Genomic DNA, 20,296 nt, shown 5'->3' with positions numbered 1-20,296 from the left:
ATTGGGAAGGTGATGGTGGGGGGGCGAGTTTAAGTCTTTTTTTCATGTTCATATAAAGACTATTTCAAGCATTAAGTTGTACATTATATGGCGAATTCTTCACTTTATATTGAAGCTAATGTAGATTTCTTTTACCCTATTTTACAGCCTCATTTTATTGCTCTCTCCAACCTGTGGGTCTGTTTCCAGGATGAGATGGTGCTGCTCAGTGTCTTTAGCAACTTAGCCAGCAACTTAGACCCATATTTGGGAACTCACTCACAGCTCTTTCCAGAAGGTGTCATTGGGCCCTTATTGGAGGGAGTGGTTGTGAAAACAGATGAGCAGAGGCTAAGTGAAGTATCAGGTATGGTGGACAGAGACAGAAATGTTGTCACCCTGGTGAGTTTTACAGATTTTGAGCTTACACCCAATACTTTGCTTTTCATCATGGATCATAGAATCCCCACAGTGCAGAAGAAGGCCATTCAGCCCATCAACCCTGCACCGACGACAGTCCCTCTTATCCCCTTACCTGCACATGGGGAGCATGTTCACAATTCTCAGCCATTGTTCCTAAGAAATTAATATATAGAATTATGTAGAGGTGGCATTAAATACAGAATTTGTGGTCATCTTCTATAATTGATCACACCATCATTTAAAATCTACCTGATGATGTAAGGCACTGTCAGCGTTGGTATAAAAATTATTCTTTCCTCTCAATCTCTGAACTCCAGTCTGTGCTGAGTCAATTGATCAGGGCGCTGCAAGATGGATGCTGCTGTTAGCTTGATCGTTCCCATTTCTCATTGTTAACCATTGGCATTTTCTAGAAAATATTTATATGTGAATATCGGCAAAGTTAACTTTAGGTTTTATTGTGAAAATCCCACCAGTCAGGCTGCCGACTCCCACTCTCTGAAGAAAGGTCATTTGGAGACCAGAAAACTCCAGCTATGATTGGAACCCTACTTCCTTGGTTAGTGGGGAGAATTGCTGTAGAAATAAAAAAGCTGCTAAAAGCTTAGCTTCCTTCCCTTCTTCATCTCGCCCTCAGGCCTAGAGATGGCTGTGCCTCCAGTCTTAGCCACATGAATGCTTGTGCTTCCTCTTTCAAGCCTGGGGAGATCTCTGTCCTTTCAGGCTCCAGATTTTGTGATTTAGTGTTTTCCGAGGCTGGGAAATTAAACCAGTATCGTTCCCTCTTCAGCCTGTGGCTTGTAGCCCTCGCTGGTATCCACTCATGATCTCAGCAGGTCATGCTTGGTCTAGTTGGCGCTACTCCCATAATATTGGCAGATGTGGATATTAGTCTATGATGTCAACACAACTGAAGGAGAAACTGAAGAACTATACACAGCTGTTGTATTCACCACCCAACTGCTCCACCCCTCCGCCCATGTCCCAGATTACTTACGAGCCTTTACTTTCTCAGGAGGCTAAGTAAATTTGGCATTTTTGTTAAGACTCTCACCAATTTTTACAGATGCACCATAGAAACCATCCATTCTGGACGTGTCACAGCTTGATCTGGCTCCTGTTCTGACCAAGACCGCAAGAAACAAAAATAGCTGTGAACGTAGCCCAGTCCATCATGCAAACCAGCCTGCCATCCATTGCACCTGTCTACACTTCCCAGTGCTTCGGAAAAGCAGCCAGCATAATCAAGGACTCCACGCACCCTGGACATACTCTCTTCTACCTTCTTCCGTCAGGGAAAAAAGGACCCCACGCACCCTGGACATACTCTCTTCTACCTTTTCCGTCAGGGAAAAAAGACAAAATTGTGAGGTTGTGTACCAACTGACTCAAGAACAGCTACTCCCCTTCTGCTGTCAGACTTTTGAATGGACTTACCTTATATTAAGCTAATCTTTCTCTACACCCTACCAATGACTGTAACACTACATTCTGCACCCTCTCCTTTCCTTCTCCTCTACGTACTGAACGTTATGCTCTGTCTGTATCACATACAAGAAACACTACTTTTCACTGTACACTAATACATGTGACCATAATAAATCAAATCATAAAATCAAATCAAAAGGGGAAGTCTATTGAAGTTAGATTTTGGGAACATTAGATTACCAAGGCACTTTGCATAAAAGAAGATTGTACAGAGCGACCCCTGTGCACATAAAGCAGTCTTCCTGATTTCCTGTCCATTAATGAATGGGAAACTGAGTGGGCTCCCTTGTAAGTGTACAATCTTTTCTGCCTGACTTTCCTCAACGCTTTATGCTCAGGCAAGCCTCTGTGTCCCAGAGCAAGAATAGAAACTTCAGTCCTGTTATCGTAATGTAAATAGGCGATTATATAACACTGTGGGCCAGATTTTACCAATCGGAGGCTAAGGGCCAGATCCAGATCCGAGCCCGGAATCCCCGTTCCAGCGCATCACAATACACTTTTTTTGTCGGCTCCGGTCAGACCCCCCCCAACCCTGGGAGTCCCCGGGAGATTCTCCCAAGTCCATCCTCCCCCCATCCTCCACCAACACCCCCCCCCCCCCGCCCCAATCCCCCAACGCCCAGCCCAATCAGAGATCCATCTGAGCCTACCCCCTCCAGCAGATGCCAGCGGAAGGCCAGGAAGGTGCTGCAGGCTTTCCAACGAGTGCAGTAAGAAGTCTCACAACACCACGTTAAACAGGACTTTCCAACAGGACTTTTACCTGGTGTTGTGAGACTTCTTACTGTGTTCACCCTAGTCCGATGCCGACATATCCACATCAACGAGTGCAGGTCAGAAGGACAGTGGAGAGAGAGCAGTAATTGAGGTAGGTTGAGGGTGTGCGCTGCTGAGGAGTGGGGGGGCCGGGGGGGGGTAGTCTGCTGGGACGGCCTACCTCCCAGGAGGGGTGGATCGCAGGTGGGGGGCTGCTTCCCAAGGGGAGGGGTGAATCATGGGGGGGGGTCTGCCTCCCGGGGGGGGTCCAATCGTGGGGGGGCAGATTTGCCGGGGCGATTAGCGGGGGGTTTGTGAAGGGTGTTCAAGGAGGATGGGTTTCGGAGGTTCCCCTGTAGAATAGGAATCTGCTTCAGATTTTTATTCTGCGGGTTGGTAACAGCGCGGATCCGGAATGGATCCAAAGATGGTAAATTGGGTAGAATTGGGCACGCAGTTCATTAAGTCAATTTAAATGCATGCTAATGCACCCAAATCGGGTGTCGGTAAAGGCGCGATCTGCTCGGTTTTGGGTGCAGATTGCTTTGCAGGTCCAACGCCCGAATTTACTGCGATTTTTGGTAAAATCAGGCCCTATGTGTTCAATGGTGAAGAATTACAATGAATGGCACTAAATGTTCTTCCTATTGTTTCTCTTGTTCAGAGGAAAGAATTAACCCATCTGACTTCAAGAATCGGGACTGGGTCTTTCCAGAAGACATGTTACTGCACCATCAACCGATTATACAGTATCGAGGATTTTGTGCTTATGCATTTGGTGCAAGATATGGTCTCCTCTTGAGAGGTATACAAGATATATAAGGCCTCTTTTTAGTTGCAACAAATTGCTAAATTTGAAAAGTCTTCTGCTTGGTCCGCATTCATACTATTATGTCTGACAAGGAAAGCAGGCAGCCAATGTTCAGTCTGCCAGGTTCTTATGAAGTGACTGTTAGGTGATGCACAATAACTGATTATTAGTAGCTCTCCACCTATGGTAGTCGTCACCCCAACAATTTGCATTTATATGGCATCTTTAACACAGTAAACCACCCCGGGGCTCATCACAGGAGTATTATCAGACAAGGTTTAACTTCAAGGGGATATTAGGGCAGGTGACCGAAAGCATGGTGAACAGGTAACTTTACAATGTGTTTTATAGGAGAAAAGAGAGACTGGAGAGGTCTCAGGAAAGAATTCCATTGTTAAAGGCATTGGCAGCTCAAAGGCATGACTGCCAATGATAAGGAGATGGAAAATAACTCTATGTTACCTGATTTAAACCTGAACTTTAGATGGTGCTGTGTCACATGAACCATAGAATCCCTGCAGTGCAGAAGGAGGCCATTCGGCCCATTGAGTTTGCACCAACTCTCTGAAAGAGCATCTTACCTAGGCCAAACTCCTGCCCTATCCCCACAACCCTGTGCATTTACCATGGCCAATCTACCTAACCTACACATCTTTGGAACATTGGAGGAAACCGGAGCACCCGGAGGAAACCCATGCAGACACAGGAAGAATGTGCACACTCCACACAGTCACCCAATTCCAGAATTGAACCCAGGCCCCAGGCACTGTGAGGCAGCAGTGCTAACCACCGTGCCACCATGCCACATGGGTGCGAGTTTAGATCCTACCACTGCATGGTGCTATTGTGTCATTATGCTACCAAATGTCACAATTTTATGATCTTTTGCTGTGAAGCCTTAGGAACCCAAGAACTTGGCTAAATACATAGTTATTTCCCATTAGCTTGTTCTGACTAATAATAATGCTATCATCTATTTAACTTATAAAGGGGAAGTTTTTTCTACTTTGCCAAATAGTAGAATAGTACTTTGCATGATAATAGCTTTCACCTATCAGTAACCTCCTGGGGATAATATTACGTACCCCACAATAGTTGTGTTTATGGGAGTACGTAAAATAGATTAGGTGGGTAGCCCATTGTTTGACTATGAGCAATGCACACCTAGCCCCCAAAATAAATTAACCTGTGTCTGCGTGGGTTTGCTCTGGGTGCTCCGGTTTCCTCCAACATTCCAAATATGTGTAGGCTAGGTGGGTTGGAACTGCCTGCTGCAGTTTTTCACCACATAAGTAATAGTCCTTCCTACCATTATTCCTACCAAAGTGGACCACCTCGCACTTGCCAACATTAAATTCCATTTGCCAGTTCCTGGCCCATTCGCCCAGCCTATCTAGGTCCTTCTGCAGACTCTCCACACCCTCCGCGCAATTTGCCATTCCACCAATCTTGGTGTCATCAGCAAATTTCGACACCATACACTCGGTTCCCTCCTCCAGATCATCTATATAAATTCCCTTTACTTGCTGAATTTTGCCATGATACACTCAAGGAAATACCATGGGCCTTTAGTCGTTTCAGATGTAACGAGGGAGGCAATGGCCTAGTGGTATTATCGCTAGACAATTAATCCAGAAACTCAGCTAATATTCTGGGGACCCGAGTTTGAATCCCGCCATGACAGATGGTGTAATTTGAATTCAGTAAAAAATATCTGGAATTAAGAATCAACTGATGATCATAAAACCATTGTTGGAAAAACCCATATGGTTCACTAATGTCCTTACCTGGTCTGGCCTACATGTGACTCCAGACCCACAGCAATGTGGTTGACTCTCAACTGCCCTCCAAGGCCATCTAGGGATGTGCAATAAACACGGGCCAGCTAATGATGCCCATGTCCCATGAATGAATAATAAAAAAACCACAAAGGGGCGTTGTAGATAAAAAGAAAGTACCACACATAAACTGATATCATGTTATCATCAAGCAGCGGAATAATTGGACATAAACTATTTTACAAGAATGTCACAAAATAACCTGTTCTTCTTTTCAGGAAATCCAAATATCGGAATTCTTAAATATCAGGAAAAGTATTACGTTTTTTCCTCGAAGGAAGCAGCCAGCTGCTTTGCTCAGAAGCCTGACTATTACATTGCTATGGCAGCTGAGCATGCTCAACACTCTGCTGAACTCATTCAACTCCTGGAGCTCCACCAGCAATTCTCCACAATCTCTCCCTATGCACAGGTATAGCCACTTTGGATGATACTTCTCAAAGAAAAGTGACAACAACCCATGTTATTTGCATGTCTCCGTTCAGTTCCAATGGGATTGTGATTCCAACCTGCGATGTTCAGTCCAATAAACAGAAAATGTAATGCCTCAGGAAGCACTAGTGGAAAGGAACATAGTTTATTTACAGAAATCAACGTAAAACCACAACATAGTACACACACTCGTCCCTGCTTTATAAAAGGTGCAAAACTTGAAGCTCTCAACTCATTGCTACTTCATCCCCATTGACGTAGACAGGGGTATGTTCTTCACTATGCTTCCTATCAATGACTATCTCCTTTATTTTGTTGATATTGAGGGAGAGATTATTGTCGCCGCACCAGTTTACCAGATTCTCTATTTCATTCCTGTACTCTGTCTCGTCATTGTTTGAGATCCAACCCACCATCGAGTTGGAAGGGAATTTGGCTGAATAGTCATAGGTATATAAGGAGTATAGTAGAGTGCTGAGAACACAGCCTTGTTGGGCATCGGTGTTGAGGATGATTGTGGAAGAGCCTATCCTTGCTAATTGTGGCCTATGGTTTAGGAAGTTCAGGATCCAGTTGCAGATGGAGGAGCAGAGCACCAGGCCACGGAGTTTGGAAATGAGTTTCGTGGGAATAATGGTGTTGAAGGCTGAGCTGTAGTCAATAAGTATGAGTCTGACATAGGTGTCTTTGTTATCTAGTTGTTCTAGGGTTGAGAATCGGCATATCCTGTGGACTTGTTGCAGCAGTAGGCGAGCTGAAGTGGATCCAGGCAGTCTGGAAGGCTGGAAGTGATTCATGCCATGATTAACCTTTCAAAGCACTTCATAATGATGGATATCAGAGCTTAATGATGATAGTCATTAAGGCATGCTGCCTGGCTTTCCTTTGGTACCGGGATGATGGTGGTTGTCTTGAAGCAGGTAGCTTGGTGTAAAGAGAGGTTGAAGATGTCTGTGAATACCCTGCCAGTTGGTCTGCGCAGGATCTGAGCGTTCATCTGGGTACCCCATCTGGCCAGTTGCTTTCCTTAGATTGACTTTCAACCACTGCCTGTTACCAGGGGAACTCATACTCAATGAACCCTGCATGAGATCAATTAGTGATTCCCTATAGACCTCATGGAGGTCATCACAGAAAGTAACCATCATCTTGCAGCATTGAGCACAAGAGTAATGAGCAAAACACCAAAAAATGCTGAGATTCAAGTTAAAAAAGCAGATTTTTGAGTGAATTAGGCATTTATTTTGACTCCATTCCCATTTGTTTCCTTCAGTATCTTCAGATAAGAGGCTAAAAACATTTTCATTTTGTAACCAGACTTTTTTTTGCACTTTTTAACCATAATATTTCAAATATCCAGCCTTTCTGAACAAAGTACTGATGATGATCATATTCACAAAGTAGGGAAGTGGAATAATCAAGACTTGCTACAAGTTAATGTACTATTTATCACAGCCTATGGCAATTACCTTGTTAAGGGAATTGCTAGTTAAATATGTGACATTGATTACCATATAAATAGAGACAACTGGAACGCTCAGGGTGGAGAGCTTCTTGTAGGTAAGTAGCATTGAAGAAGTGCCTTACAATAAACTGACTCGAATCTAAATGACTAGTCTGGACTGATTCTTCCACCACAGCCATTTGCTGTGATTAACAGTACAGAGAACATAGAGGCAATAAGTGACAGCAGTGGAGAGAAGTAGAAATAGCAAAGAAAAGGTGAGAATAAGATATGAGAAGTACCAGAGACAGTGAAATACAGAGAGAGCACTACAGATTTTCTGTTACTTCAATTTGGGGTGGCACAGTGGCTAGAGCTGTTGTCTCACAGCACCAGGGACTGGGTTCAATTCCTGGCATGGGTGACTGTGTGTGGAGCTTACACTTTCTCCCTGTGTCTGTGTGGGTTTCCTCCCAGTACTCTGATTTCCTCCCACGGTCCAGGTTAGGTGGATTGGCCATGCTAATTTGCCCCTTTGTGTCAGGAGGATTAGCAGGGTAAATATGTGGGGTTACAGGGGTAGGGCCTGGGTAGGATTGTTTTTGGTGCAGGTTCCATGAACCGAATGGCCTTCTGTACTTTTGGGATTCTATAATTCTATTCTATGAATTTTCTCCCCTTTTCAGTCATAAGACTTTTGTTTTTAATAATCAGTCACGTCATTCTTGGTCTTAGAACAAATTGAAATAAGTTGGAGTATTTTTCTCACCCGCAAGCTAAAAATGTCCTTACACTGCAACATTTCATTATTACAGAATGACTTGCATCCATGCAGCATTTTTCAAGGCCTCATTGTGAGCCCAGTTAATGAAGTATTTTTGAAGTATGGTTGTAATGTAGGAAACAGAATAGTGGGGAGACATTTTAAATTAAGAAAACAAACTAGTTAATTAATTTCACTTGAATGTGCACCTCTGGGCAAAATAAAGTTACTGAGGTTGGTACCTGTATTCTCGCAAACAAAAACAAACAACGTTGGATTAACTCAGCAGGTCTGGCAGCACCTGTGGAGAGAGAAACCTGGGTTAAAGTTTCAAGTCCATATGCCTCCTCTTCAGAGCTGACTAAGGGCATGGGCAGTGGGCAACCTTTCTTAACTCCTAATTAGAGTCATAGAAGTTTACAGCATGGAAACAGGCTCTTTGACCCAACTTGTCCATGTCACTCTTTTTTTAAACCCCTAAACTAATCCCAATTGCCCGCATTTGGCCAATATCCCTCTATACCCATCATATCCATGTAACTACCTAAATGCTTTTTAAAAGATAAAATTGTACCTGCCTCTACAACTACCTCTGGCAGCTTATTCCAGACACTCACCACCCTCTGTGTGAATAAATTGCCCCTTTGGACATTTTTGTATCTCTCCCCTCTCACCTTAAACCTATGCCCTCTAGTTTTAGACTCCCTTAACTTTGGGCAAAGATATGACTATCTACCTTGTCTATGTCCCTCATTATTTTATAGGACTCTATAAGGTCATCCCTTTGCCTCCTACGCTCCAGATAAAAAAGTCCCAGTCTATTCAGCCTCTCCTTATAACTCAATCCATCAAGTCCCAGTAACATCCTAGTAAATCTTTTCTGCACTCTTTCTAGTTTAATAATATCCTTTCTATAATAGGGTGACCAGTATTGTACACAGTACTCCAAGTGTGGCCTTACCAATGTCTTGTACAACTTCAGCAAGACTTCCCAACTCCTGTATTCAATGTTCTGACCGATGAAACCAAACATGCCAAATGCCTTCTTCACCACTCTGTCCATCTGTGACTCCACTTTCAAGGAGCTATGAACATGTACCCCTAGATCTCTTTGTTCTGTAACTCTCCCCAATGCCGTATCATTAACTGAGTAAGTCCTGCCCTGGTTCAGTCTACCAAAATGCATTACCTTGCATTTGTCTAAATTAAACTCCATCTGCCATTCGTCAGCCCACGGGCCCAATTGATCAAGATCCCATTGCAATTGGAGATAACTTTCTTCACTGTCCACTGTACCACCAATCTTGTTGTCATCTGCAAACTTACTAACCATGCCTCCAATATTCTCATCCAAATCATTAATATAAATTCATTAATATCATGAATATAAATTCAGACAAACTATCATTAAAAATGCAGCTTATACATGGAAAATATTGAGGAAAAATGTGTGGGAATCAATTTTGGTAGAAGGATCAGGTAAGTAGAGTATTTCTTAAATGTAAGAAGTTAGAAAGTTTAAATGTACAAAAGAACCTCGGTGTCCTTGTCCATAAGTCACTGAAGGCGAACATGCAGGTGCAGCAAGCTATTAGAAAGGTTAATGGAATGTGAGTCTTTTTTGCAAAAGGATTTGAGTACAGATGTAGTAAGATCTTGCTTCAATTGTACAGGAGCTTGGTTAGACCGTACCTGGAACAATATCTTCGGTGTTGGTACCTTACCTCAGAAAGGATATTATTGCCATAGAGGGAGTGCACCACAGATTCACCAGATTTGCTCTGGGGATGTTGGGACTGTCTTATGAAGAGAAATTGGGCAAACTGGGCCTGTATTCTCTAGAGTTTTGAAGAATGAGAGGTGACCTCATTGAAATCTACAAGATACTTAAAGGAATCGACAGAGTAGATGCAGGTAAAATGTTTCCCTTGGTTGGGCAGTCTAGAGTTCAGGGGCCATAATTTCAAAATAAGGGAGATGCCACTAAGGACCAAGATGAGGAGAAATTTATTTACACAGACGGTTGTGAATGTTTGGTATTTGCTACCCTAGAGTGCAATGGAAATTAAGTCACTGAGTATGTTTAAGGTAGAGATTGATAGGTTTCTGATTAACAATAATGTAAAGGTTATGGAGATAAAATAAATTTTAATTATTAGTCACAAATAAGGCTCACATTAACACTGCAATGAAGTTGCTGTGAAATTCTCCTCGCCGCCACACCCTGGCACCTGTTCGGGTCAATGCACCTAACCAGCACGTCTTTCGGACTGTGGGAGGAAACCGGAGCACCTGGAAGAAACCCACACAGACACAGGGAGCACGTGCAAACCCCACACAGACAGTGACCCAAGCCAGGAATTGATCACAGGTCCTTGGCGCAATGAGGCAGCATGCAAACCACTGTGCCACCCTGTGGTGGCAGATAGTGGCTATAAAAGGAATTGAAGTGTCTCATCAGCTATGAATGTTTTAAATGGTGGAGCAAGGTCAATGGGCTGAATGTTCCTATGTTCCCTATGTCTGCGCAAGATTCTTTATATATTGTTCTACACTTTGTTAATGCTAAACAATCTTTAGTTATAAACTGATTGAATTCTTTCTTGCAATCAATTAAGACTTTGTGGAGCTCTTTCTCCTTCATATTTCCTGTATGAAATCCAGAGCACAAAGGGACATTTATTTCAGAAAATGCCATTTGTAAGAACAAAGAACAACAAAGAACAACCCAGCACGGGAAACAGGCCCTTCGGCCCAACGAGCCCGCGCCGCCGCATCTTCCTACACCTACCCTGCCCTGTGTGTATGTGAGTGGAACCCCTAATGTAACCAGATTCAGGGGAGAATAGTGTCAATTTGGTACACCAATCAGCCTAAGAGCACATCTTTGGGGTGTGGGAGGAAACCGGAGCGCCCGGAGGAAACCCACGCAACCACAGGGAGAATGCGCAAACTCCCACAGACACAGGCCCAAATCCATGTATCTGCACAGCTAGCAGTGATAGTCACTGAGCTGTTGCGGCGCCCGTCTGCTGGTCCAGGATTAAGCATACACAACGACACAAAGTACTAGGCCACTCCCGGAACCTCCAAGAGCAGCCCACGCACGACCCACCATGTGCATGCCCCTCGTTTGACAACAAGGTGGACCGACACCTGTGGAATAAAAAGACAAAACATTAACATGTAATAATACATTTCTGGTGTCGTCCCGAGGCTCTGACCCTATTTAATATCCTCTACTATAACCCTCCATCCTTATTTCGCTCATGTGTCTATCTAAGTAAACCTTAAACAAGGCCAACGTGCCTGCCTCCACCACCCTACTCGGTAGTGTGTTTCATACCCCCACGACCCTCTGCATGAAAAACCTTCTTCTTATCTCCAAATTATACTTCTCCCCCCTCACCCTTAGATCGTGACCTCTCGTAATTGTCCCCAATCTAGGGAAAAGCCTACCACTATTGACTCTATCTATTCCCTTCAGTATTTTATATACCTCTATCATATCCCCCCTTAATCTCCGTCGTTCTAAGGAGAAGAGCCCCAGTTTCTCCAACCTTTCCTCATAACTCAGTCCTTCCATGCCAGGCAACATCCTGGTAAACCTCCTCTGCACCCTCTCCACGTCCTTCCGGTAGTAGGGTGACCAGAACTGGACGCAGTACTCCAAATGCGGTCTAACCAACGTTCTGTACAACTGAAGCATTAGACGGCAGCTCTTATACTCTATACCCTTTCCTATAAAGGCTAGCATTCCATAAGCTTTCTTCACAACCTTCTCTACTTGTGTCGACACCTTCAGAGACTTGTGCACCTGCACTCCCAGGTCCCTCTGTATTTCTATACTCTTAATCGGTCTACCTTTTATCATGTAACTCCTCCCTGCATTATTCCTTCCAAAATGCATCACCTCGCATTTGTCAGGATTAAATTCCATCTGCCACCTATCTGCCCATTTGTAACCTTTTGCCACATGTAACTCCAGGAAATGTCAGCACCTGGTCAATGCTGCCAAAGCAAACTCATTGTTACCATAATAAAAATGTTCTGCTTTTAAACAGAAAGTTGTACATTGACAAAAAGGATGAGCTCATTGCCCCAGACCAGACCTATCAGGTAGCCCATGAAGGCCAGAATTGGGCAGAGTTGTGATCAACAGTTGATTGAAACTTATAATTCAGGATCATCCATGGCCATTTAAGGGAGATAGTAAAGAACTGCCAAGCATTTTTCTTCAAACCAGGAGGGAAATTTCAACACTTCAAATTTCAACATACACATTGAAATTTGTGATCAGTGGTCAGCACTGTTGTCTCACAGTACCAGGGACCTGGGTTCAATTCCTGGTTTGGGTCACTGTTTGTGCAGTGTCTGCACATTCTCTCTATGTCTGTGTGGTTTTCCTCCAGGTGCTCTGGTTTCCTCCCACAGTCTGACGGATGTGCTGGTTAGGTGCATTGGCCGTGCTTAATTCTCTCTCAATGTACCCGAACAGGTGCCAGAATTAGGGAATTTTAACAGTAACTTCATTGCAGTAAGCCAATTTGTGATACTAATAAACTTAAATTTTATATCTTACTTAAATTTTTCTTTAAAGAATATTTGTGAGGAGCATGGTTATTGAGGACTTAAGTAAAGTATTTTTTATAATTCAGGCATTGTAGAATAAGCCATTTTCCTACAATTTGTCATCAGTCTGCAGTCTGGGTTCTTGGCTTTTTCCCTTTTTATTTTCTTTGCTTTCTAATTTCTAGGCAACCAGATGCATGAAACGCGTCATAAAATATGACAACTGCACCCAAACTGACACTCACATCCTGGAGCCAAACATTGTTAAATCATATGAATGGAATGAGTGGGAGTTGAGAAGAAAAGCAATTAAATTGGTAGGCATGCTTTTTAAAATTTCATTTGTAAAAACATCTTCGTTAATCAAACTCCTTCCCTACTGTAACCAAAGCTACTATCAGTTGGCAACAAACATATCTGTTTACTTTATGGAAAGATACACTAAGTATACAGTACAGGAGTAACTAGCTACATTGCATTTACATAAAAAAAAGTTTATTAGTCACAAGTAGGCTTACATTAAGTACTATGAAGTTATTATGAAAATCCTCTATCACTTTGTTACAGCTGCAACACAATCTTAAAATGCTGAATGCTGCTCAGCTGCAACTTAAAACGGACGAAAAAAATTCCATTGTCATTTCCCTGATCAAACCACAGTTAAACTATTCATAGATTTGGTTCTATTTGCTTATTTATAGTGTGATTTTGTGGCCTTGCCAGAATATGCTACAGCACTCCTGTCTTTATAAAATAGCATATCACCTGTCTTATATGTGCAAACCACATCATTACATGTGCAACACCATGGGAGAACCATAAATATATCCAACTTATTTAAATCTTGCCTATATGATGCACCATAGCGTAACTGTCCACCTGACTATGAACAACACCTATCCTGTCATGTTCCATAACCACCCAATTGTTATAAATCAATTTACCTTCTAGCGCACCAGGAACAGCGACGCAGATTAATACAAGATCTACTTACATTATTTAGAATTGATTGGCTCAAATTTTATGTTGATTTTATACTTACTCAGTAGATAAGCTTCATTGGAATCAGCAAGAATTGAAATCGTCAGACAAATGACTCCACCTAAAATATTATGAACAAAATTGTGACTCGTACTATATGTATTTAGGCTACAGAATAATGGCATTTTAAATGCTTCAATTTCTCCAGGCAAACCTGCGTCAGAAGGTCACACGTTATATACAGACAAACCTCAGCCACATGAGAAGAGACAACACTACCCAAGTCTACCTGCCAAAGACCAAGGCAGTACAAACAAAGCGAGATAACTCCAGCAATGTGCCCAAACCACAGGTCTTCTACGCTGGCTTACGTGGAGGAAAGGTTGCAGAACCGACGCATATGATCAAATACAACTTAACAAGAGCAATTGATGAAACTTAAAACCGAACATCTTCTATAAAAAAGAAACTTGAGTAATCAATCTAACAAAACTTTCATGTTGGCAATAACTATCAGATTTAGTAATAAACTGAAATTTTCCCACAGAATTCTTTGTAGAAAATATTATGGGTTGGGGATGTTACATTTAACAACTATAGTCCTATGTTAATGCTTGTTATTGTATTGCAGACATTTTAGCAGGACATCATTATCCTGATAAGCACGAGCACAAATTTGAGGCTTTCAATAAAATTGGTTGAACTAATTGATGTCGAAGATGTCAATCACAGCCTGCAGGTAATAAATGCAAGCATGCAGCAAAACCACTTGAGGAATTTTAGAATTACTGGTGCCTAAGTTCAGGAAGTATCTTATAGTACAATAATTGACATGTTATGTGCCAGGTGGAAGAGGCATAAGCACCATTTCCATTCAGCTTTATTGGAATGCTATGGGCACACCAATATAGTTCACCAGTCCCGAAGGAATAATGGACAGGGAATGGTGAGAAGGAGGGGTGTGAATGAAGTATTAATGTGAAGACAGGAAGAACACTCTTGCTTCTTCTGGCAATGAAGATCTTGCCTTTGCAGACATTTTCGAAATATATTAAACCAGTGAACCCTGTAGTGACAGTAGGTTGTGTAAAACAAAAGCTATTAATAAGTAATTCATAACTTCCTACTATATTTAAAAAAACTTTATTAGAAGGTAATAAAACTGTCAAACATGCAAAACCTTAAAGTATCAGTAACAAAAACCTCAAGCCCTTGAAATGACTTAACCTTTTGTAAATAAACATCGTGAAACTGACAGCCGAGATCAGAGAGCCTGAGCTGTTAAATGTCATCTCTGGGACGGAGGTGATTCAACAGGAGTAATGGTTATCTGGGCATTCAGCCAAGCATACATAAGAGATTTGGCTGTGAGCTGAAACAATCAACTAATTGATAGCTCTGGCTTTCTGGCCAATTTCACGATATTTGCACAAGGTTAAGTGGTTTAAAGGATCAATGAGCATGGAAGTGCCATAGCTTGTCTTGGGGGTAGAGGGGTCAGTGGGTAGATGGAAAGGTATATCTTGGTCTGGGGGGAATGATGAGGACTTTTTGCAGTTACTATTTAAAACTTATCATGGATCCTTTGAGGGGCCAGGAACCATGAATTTAAAAAATCCTGGTCCAACAATGAAAGTTGTAGAGACGTAGGATATGCTTATTTCCACAATGAAGTCAGCCAGATTAGGGTTCCATGGGGTTTTGGCAGAAACCAGCCCATACCTTTTATAGGTACCCCAAAAATCAGATAGTCTGGGAATGAGGTAGAGACCAAGTTGACATTTTTAAAGGGCTCCTGTATCATCCAGACTCAGTGAAAATTAAGCCTTATATTAGGAGAATTACAGCACCTTATTATAATTATAGTTTTTGCACCTTTCTGTAATTTCTGTGTAAATTCGTTCTATAGCTTTTCAACTAGTTGGCAGTCTATATGATACAACCAGTAGTGTAATAGTATTTCTATTGTTCCTTACTCAAACCAATTAGATTCTGTTCTTGACTTCTCTCAAACATTCTCTCACTCAAGCACTGCAGTGCTCTCTTCAATCAATATTGCAACTCATCCCTCTTTCCATCCTTACCTGAACAGCCTGAGCCAGATTTTCATGGTCTCATATGGGACTAAATGGAGTCAGGCAAGGGGAAATCAGTGGCCCTGGTGCAGAAAAGGACATCACACTGCCCTTGCTTGCACTCTGGGCACTACCAAATCTGGCCCTTCATGAGGTTGGCACCTCGTCATGGGGGGGAAGAACTCTTGCACTCAAGTCAATCTGCTGCATGGGTTCCTCTACTTCCAGCCAAGTACTGAGCTCCAAACCAACTCCGGAAGCCTTTCCTCATTGCCAGAAGGACCATCACTGTGAATCCTCCACCTCCCCCATCACGGAGGAGGATTGCACACAGATACCTCTGCCTCAAACACCTCCTTCTGCACACTAATGCTGTGTTCCTCAGTCACTGCTGCCCACTACAACCATGCATGGACCCAGTGAGGTGTAAGCTGACACTTGGTGCTCTAGTCTTACATGGCCCTGCATCCTTAGAACTTTTCCTCCTCTTGACATCCAAAGGATTCTGTGGCTGGTAGATGTGAGTGGCAACCATTGAGTTCTGTGTGAAACACAAGAGAAGCTCATGAGAAGCAGGCAGGAAGATCTTGAAAGTTTCACAATATCTCTATACTCAGTATGCTATCAGATTAGGTGCAGCACACAGCCAACGCCCTCCCCTCCCCAAATCTCCCTCCCTATGCTACCAAGATATTCCCCCAAACACAACACCATGCTGACATAAACCTGCTCATGGTCACGTGTACCTCAAATAGGGGATTCACTATCAAGAACACACTCATAGTGGTGTCCCGTGGGTATTGTGCATCTGTTCTCCTGCAAATGCAAGAAGCAAAGGGAGGTAAGATACTGGAGTGCTGAACGCAGAAGGGAAAATCCTCCACGTGGTTTCAGGTAGCATGCATTTATTGGCAGCTGCACACATAAGCACTGGGCATTGTATCTGTATCCCAGACACACACCCCTGCTTTTTTGTTGAGCAACAAGTGCCCTGTATCCCACCGCTGCTCTGCATTTTGCAGGCTGCAAGTTAAGGGGAAACACTGAATACCTGAAAGACTCACCTTTTCAGGATACAGCTGGTCTTAAACCTTTCCCAGCACTGCACCCGTGATTGGCAGTGCTTTCCCACAGCACTCACTACTGCAACTTGCACTCATGCCCTCTAGTAAGGGATCAGAGACAACTTGTGGCCCTCCAGACACAGGATTGCTCCTCCTGTCATTTGTTGACTGCACAAGAGGATTGTCCTGGTCGCTGAATAATGGAGCAGACAAGCCCAACTTCTCCTGATAGATGAATTACATGGGTCAGTATATGTGCTCATCTTTTCTGAGATGTATCATGAGATAGACATGATTATATTAAAAAGGGGTGTTGGAGAGTTGGATGACTACTGGTATGGGTTTATCATGTGTTGGCTTGGTGGCCGCATTGAGTTGGTGTGTGAATGTGGGACCAGGATTGGAGCGCTAACATTTGACAGATCTTGAACTCCTTGAGGGGTACACCTGCATTGGGATGATGGTGGTTAGGAGTAGCCAGGGTATTGGTCAGTGGTTCCCCTCTTCTGTTGAGGTTGTAGGAATGGGGTACTGTGAGAGGCAATAAAGTTGTGGGCTGACTGCAGGGAGCAGCACCTGAGCTGGGTTGCTTTGCTAAGTTGCAGCACCTTGTTGGGATGTGTTGCAATTGCACATGATAGTGTACAGCAATGTGCAGGGAAGCACAGAGACAGGCTGGGACTGCAATCCAAACAAGAACTAAAGGAAGCCTGAAATGGGCAGTGAGTTCACTGAGGGTTCATTCAAGCTGAGCCAACTATACCAGGAACATAGAGCTATTGCAGCAATGACAACCATAATAATGAATACTCAAAGTACAAAGTTCAGTTAGCACGTCTAAGAATACTTATGAGTTGCGTATAACCAATTAATCTTCTGCGGCACAAAGGTGGTGCCAGATGTGGGATTTTATCAACTGTGTGCTAAGATTGCTAAGCTCAGGCTCCATGGTGGCGCAGGGAGCTGGCAGGCACATCACGAGTCTGTCTCTGCCTTTACTAGATGAAAAGTAGTTTTACATTAACATTGCAATGAAGTTACTGGGAAAATCCCCTAGTTGCCACACTCCAGCACCTGTTGGGTACATTGAGGGAGAACTTAGCATGGCCAATGCACCTAATCAGCACATCTTTCAGACTGTGGGAGAAAACCGGAGCACCTGGAGGAAATCCATACAGACACAGGGAGAATGTGCAAACTCCACACAGACAGTGACCCAAGCCAGGGAATTGAACTCAAGTCCCTGGCGCTGTGAAGCAGCAGTGCTACCCACTGTGCCACTGTGCCACCCCCTGTCTCCCTCAGATAAGATCCAATCCCTTTAGCTCAATGCTTCAGGGTGGAATTTAAAGTAGGCGAAGGCGATTTCACCTGCTGGCTAGAAAATTCTTTGTCAGTCTGGTTTGAAGCCTTTGTTGTTGATACTTTAATGGTCTGACAGATTGATACTTTTATAGGGTTGTAGGAACAGCAGTTTTATTTTGTGGTCTGGTTTCTTTTCTGAGCAGTCCCACATATGCCATTGTTACTACATGATTCATTGATTCTATGTATATAAGTTGGCATTGGAAGAGCCATAAGTTGGCATTTAAAGTATGAGGACCATAGAGGTGGGGGAAGGATAAGATCATGGGTAGGCATGGAGGAGCATGTGGGCATGAGTAAGACATTTTGAACTTACCTTTCAAAAGCTCCCCAAAGTCAGACCGTGGCTCATGACTCCCCTGAGGAGCCCTGAACCACAAGTCATCCAACAGTTGGTCCAACTCCTGTGAAAATCATGGAGGGCTTGGAGATACCTGCCTGCGCAATGGAGCTGGCCAGGTCAGAAGCATAGGTTGTGGACTTGCTGCCATGCCGGTGGTGGTGCTGGGAATGGGGGCAAGAATCCACCCGCTCGCCACTTTTAAATGCTTCTGGAGTAGCTCTGATTCTGAAAATTCTTAATTACACTCATTTGAAGAAACCTGGAATCTTAGTTTCTCTGAACAGTCAATAAAACAAGCTGAGACTAGAAAGCATTTGACAAACCAACTACAGATAACAACGGGTTGTGCAAACGACAGATTTCTTCACATCATGTGTGCCAAAGAGGAGTCATCTTACATGCGAAACATTAACTCAGTTTCTCTCTCCACGGATGCTGCCAGATCAGAGAATCCTTACAGTGCAGGAGGCCATTTGGCCCATCAAGTCTTCACTGACCACAATCCCACCTAGGCTGTATTCCCATAACCCCACATATTTACCCTGCTAATCCCGTGACATTAGGGTCAATTTAGCATGGCCAATCAACCTAACGTGTACATCTTTAGGCTGAAAAGGAAACCAGACATTCGGAGGAATTTAAATTTCTGGATTATTGTTCTTCAGTTCAAATTCCCAAACCATAAAATCATAGAATCTCTATAGTGCAGAAGGAGGCCATTTGGCCCATCAAGTCTGCACTGGAAATCCGCTGAGGTTGTGAAGCACTTTCTGTCTTTACATGACATACTTTCACTTTAAACCTAATTTGGAAATCATCCTGGTACCCATGTACCCCCGTCTCCCCAAGTTAATTTTTAAACCATCCTCCACAAGCCCCCTCACTCCATCCTCCGCCCCCAGTGATGTCCTGTCAGAGGTGGGTGCTGCTGTATATGCAGATAGAAGATGTACCAAAATGATTAATATTATTTGTGGCTCCATGGTGGTCAGGGTGGGCAAGGAGAAGATTGAATGTTGCAAGTGCTCCGCAGTGGGGCAGAGGAGAGACAATGGAATGCCACCTTGAATGATCTGTTGGCTTTCTGCCTGCAAACAAATCCTCAAAACAGACTAATTGGCACTGGTAAATAATGATTGTACTGATTGGGTGGTATGGTGTTATAGTGGCTAGCACAGCTGCCTCACAGTGCCAGGGACCGGGGTTCGATTCTGGCCTTGGGTAGACTGTGCAGAGTCTGCACATTCTCCCCATGTCTGCTTGGGTTTCCTCTCCAATTTCTTCTCACAGTCCATAACGATGTGCAGGTTAGTTGGACTGGCCTAAATTGCTAAATTGATGTGGGGATGCTGGTGTTGGACTGGGGTAAACACAGTAAGAAATCTGACAACACCAGGTTAAGTCCAACCCATTTATTTGACAGTAAACTCACAAGCTTTCGGGGTTTCTCCCTTCGTCAGGTGAATGGAGAGTTCTGGCCTCAGACAGAGCATATGTCTGTGCTGTTAGTTGCTCTGTCTGAGGCCAGAACTCTCCCTTCACCTGACGAAGGGAGAAACCCTGAAAGCTTGTGAGTTTACTATCAAATAAATTGGTTGGACTTCACCTGGTGTTGTCAGATTTCTTACCATGCTAAATTGACCCAAGTGTCAGAGGATTAGCAGGGTAAATTCATGGGTTATGGGAATAGGGCCTGGGTGGGATTGTGGTCAGTGCAGACTTGATGGGCCGAATAGCTTCCTCCTGCACTATAGGGATTCAATGTGTAGGTTAGGGGGATTAGCATGGTAAATACATGGAGGGGGAAAGAAGGCCTAGGTTGGATTATTGTAGTGCAGGCTCCATTAGCCAAATGGCCTCTCTCTCTCTGCACTGTAAGATGCTGCCTCCGCCGTGTTGGTCAGGCGGGTGGGAGGGGGCGGGGCTGCGTGCCTATGCCTGCGCGCGCGTTCTTTTTTG

The 20,296-nt window shown here is 43.5% G+C and overlaps 1 protein-coding gene across 1 annotated transcript in view; it reads left to right on the top strand.

The window, feature by feature from the left end:
- The window catches only part of cfap206 (cilia and flagella associated protein 206), a 36,526-nt gene extending 22,341 nt beyond the window's left edge, over window positions 1-14,185 (top strand). Inside the window, exons 9-13 of the mRNA XM_080192787.1 lie at window positions 148-346; window positions 3,314-3,454; window positions 5,517-5,710; window positions 12,695-12,826; window positions 13,699-14,185. Coding sequence (XP_080048913.1) covers window positions 148-346; window positions 3,314-3,454; window positions 5,517-5,710; window positions 12,695-12,826; window positions 13,699-13,932 — 900 coding nt within the window. The 3' untranslated portion in view covers window positions 13,933-14,185. The remainder of the gene's footprint in view (window positions 1-147; window positions 347-3,313; window positions 3,455-5,516; window positions 5,711-12,694; window positions 12,827-13,698) is intronic.
- Window positions 14,186-20,296: the final 6,111 nt, after the last annotated feature.

The sequence above is a fragment of the Carcharhinus amblyrhynchos genome, chromosome 7, assembly GCF_965287045.1.
Source record: "Carcharhinus amblyrhynchos chromosome 7, sCarAmb.v2.hapA, whole genome shotgun sequence".
Classification (NCBI taxonomy): domain Eukaryota; kingdom Metazoa; phylum Chordata; class Chondrichthyes; order Carcharhiniformes; family Carcharhinidae; genus Carcharhinus; species Carcharhinus amblyrhynchos.
The sequence above is the reverse complement of the archived record's forward strand: the minus strand, read 5'-3'. Positions and strand labels throughout refer to the sequence as shown.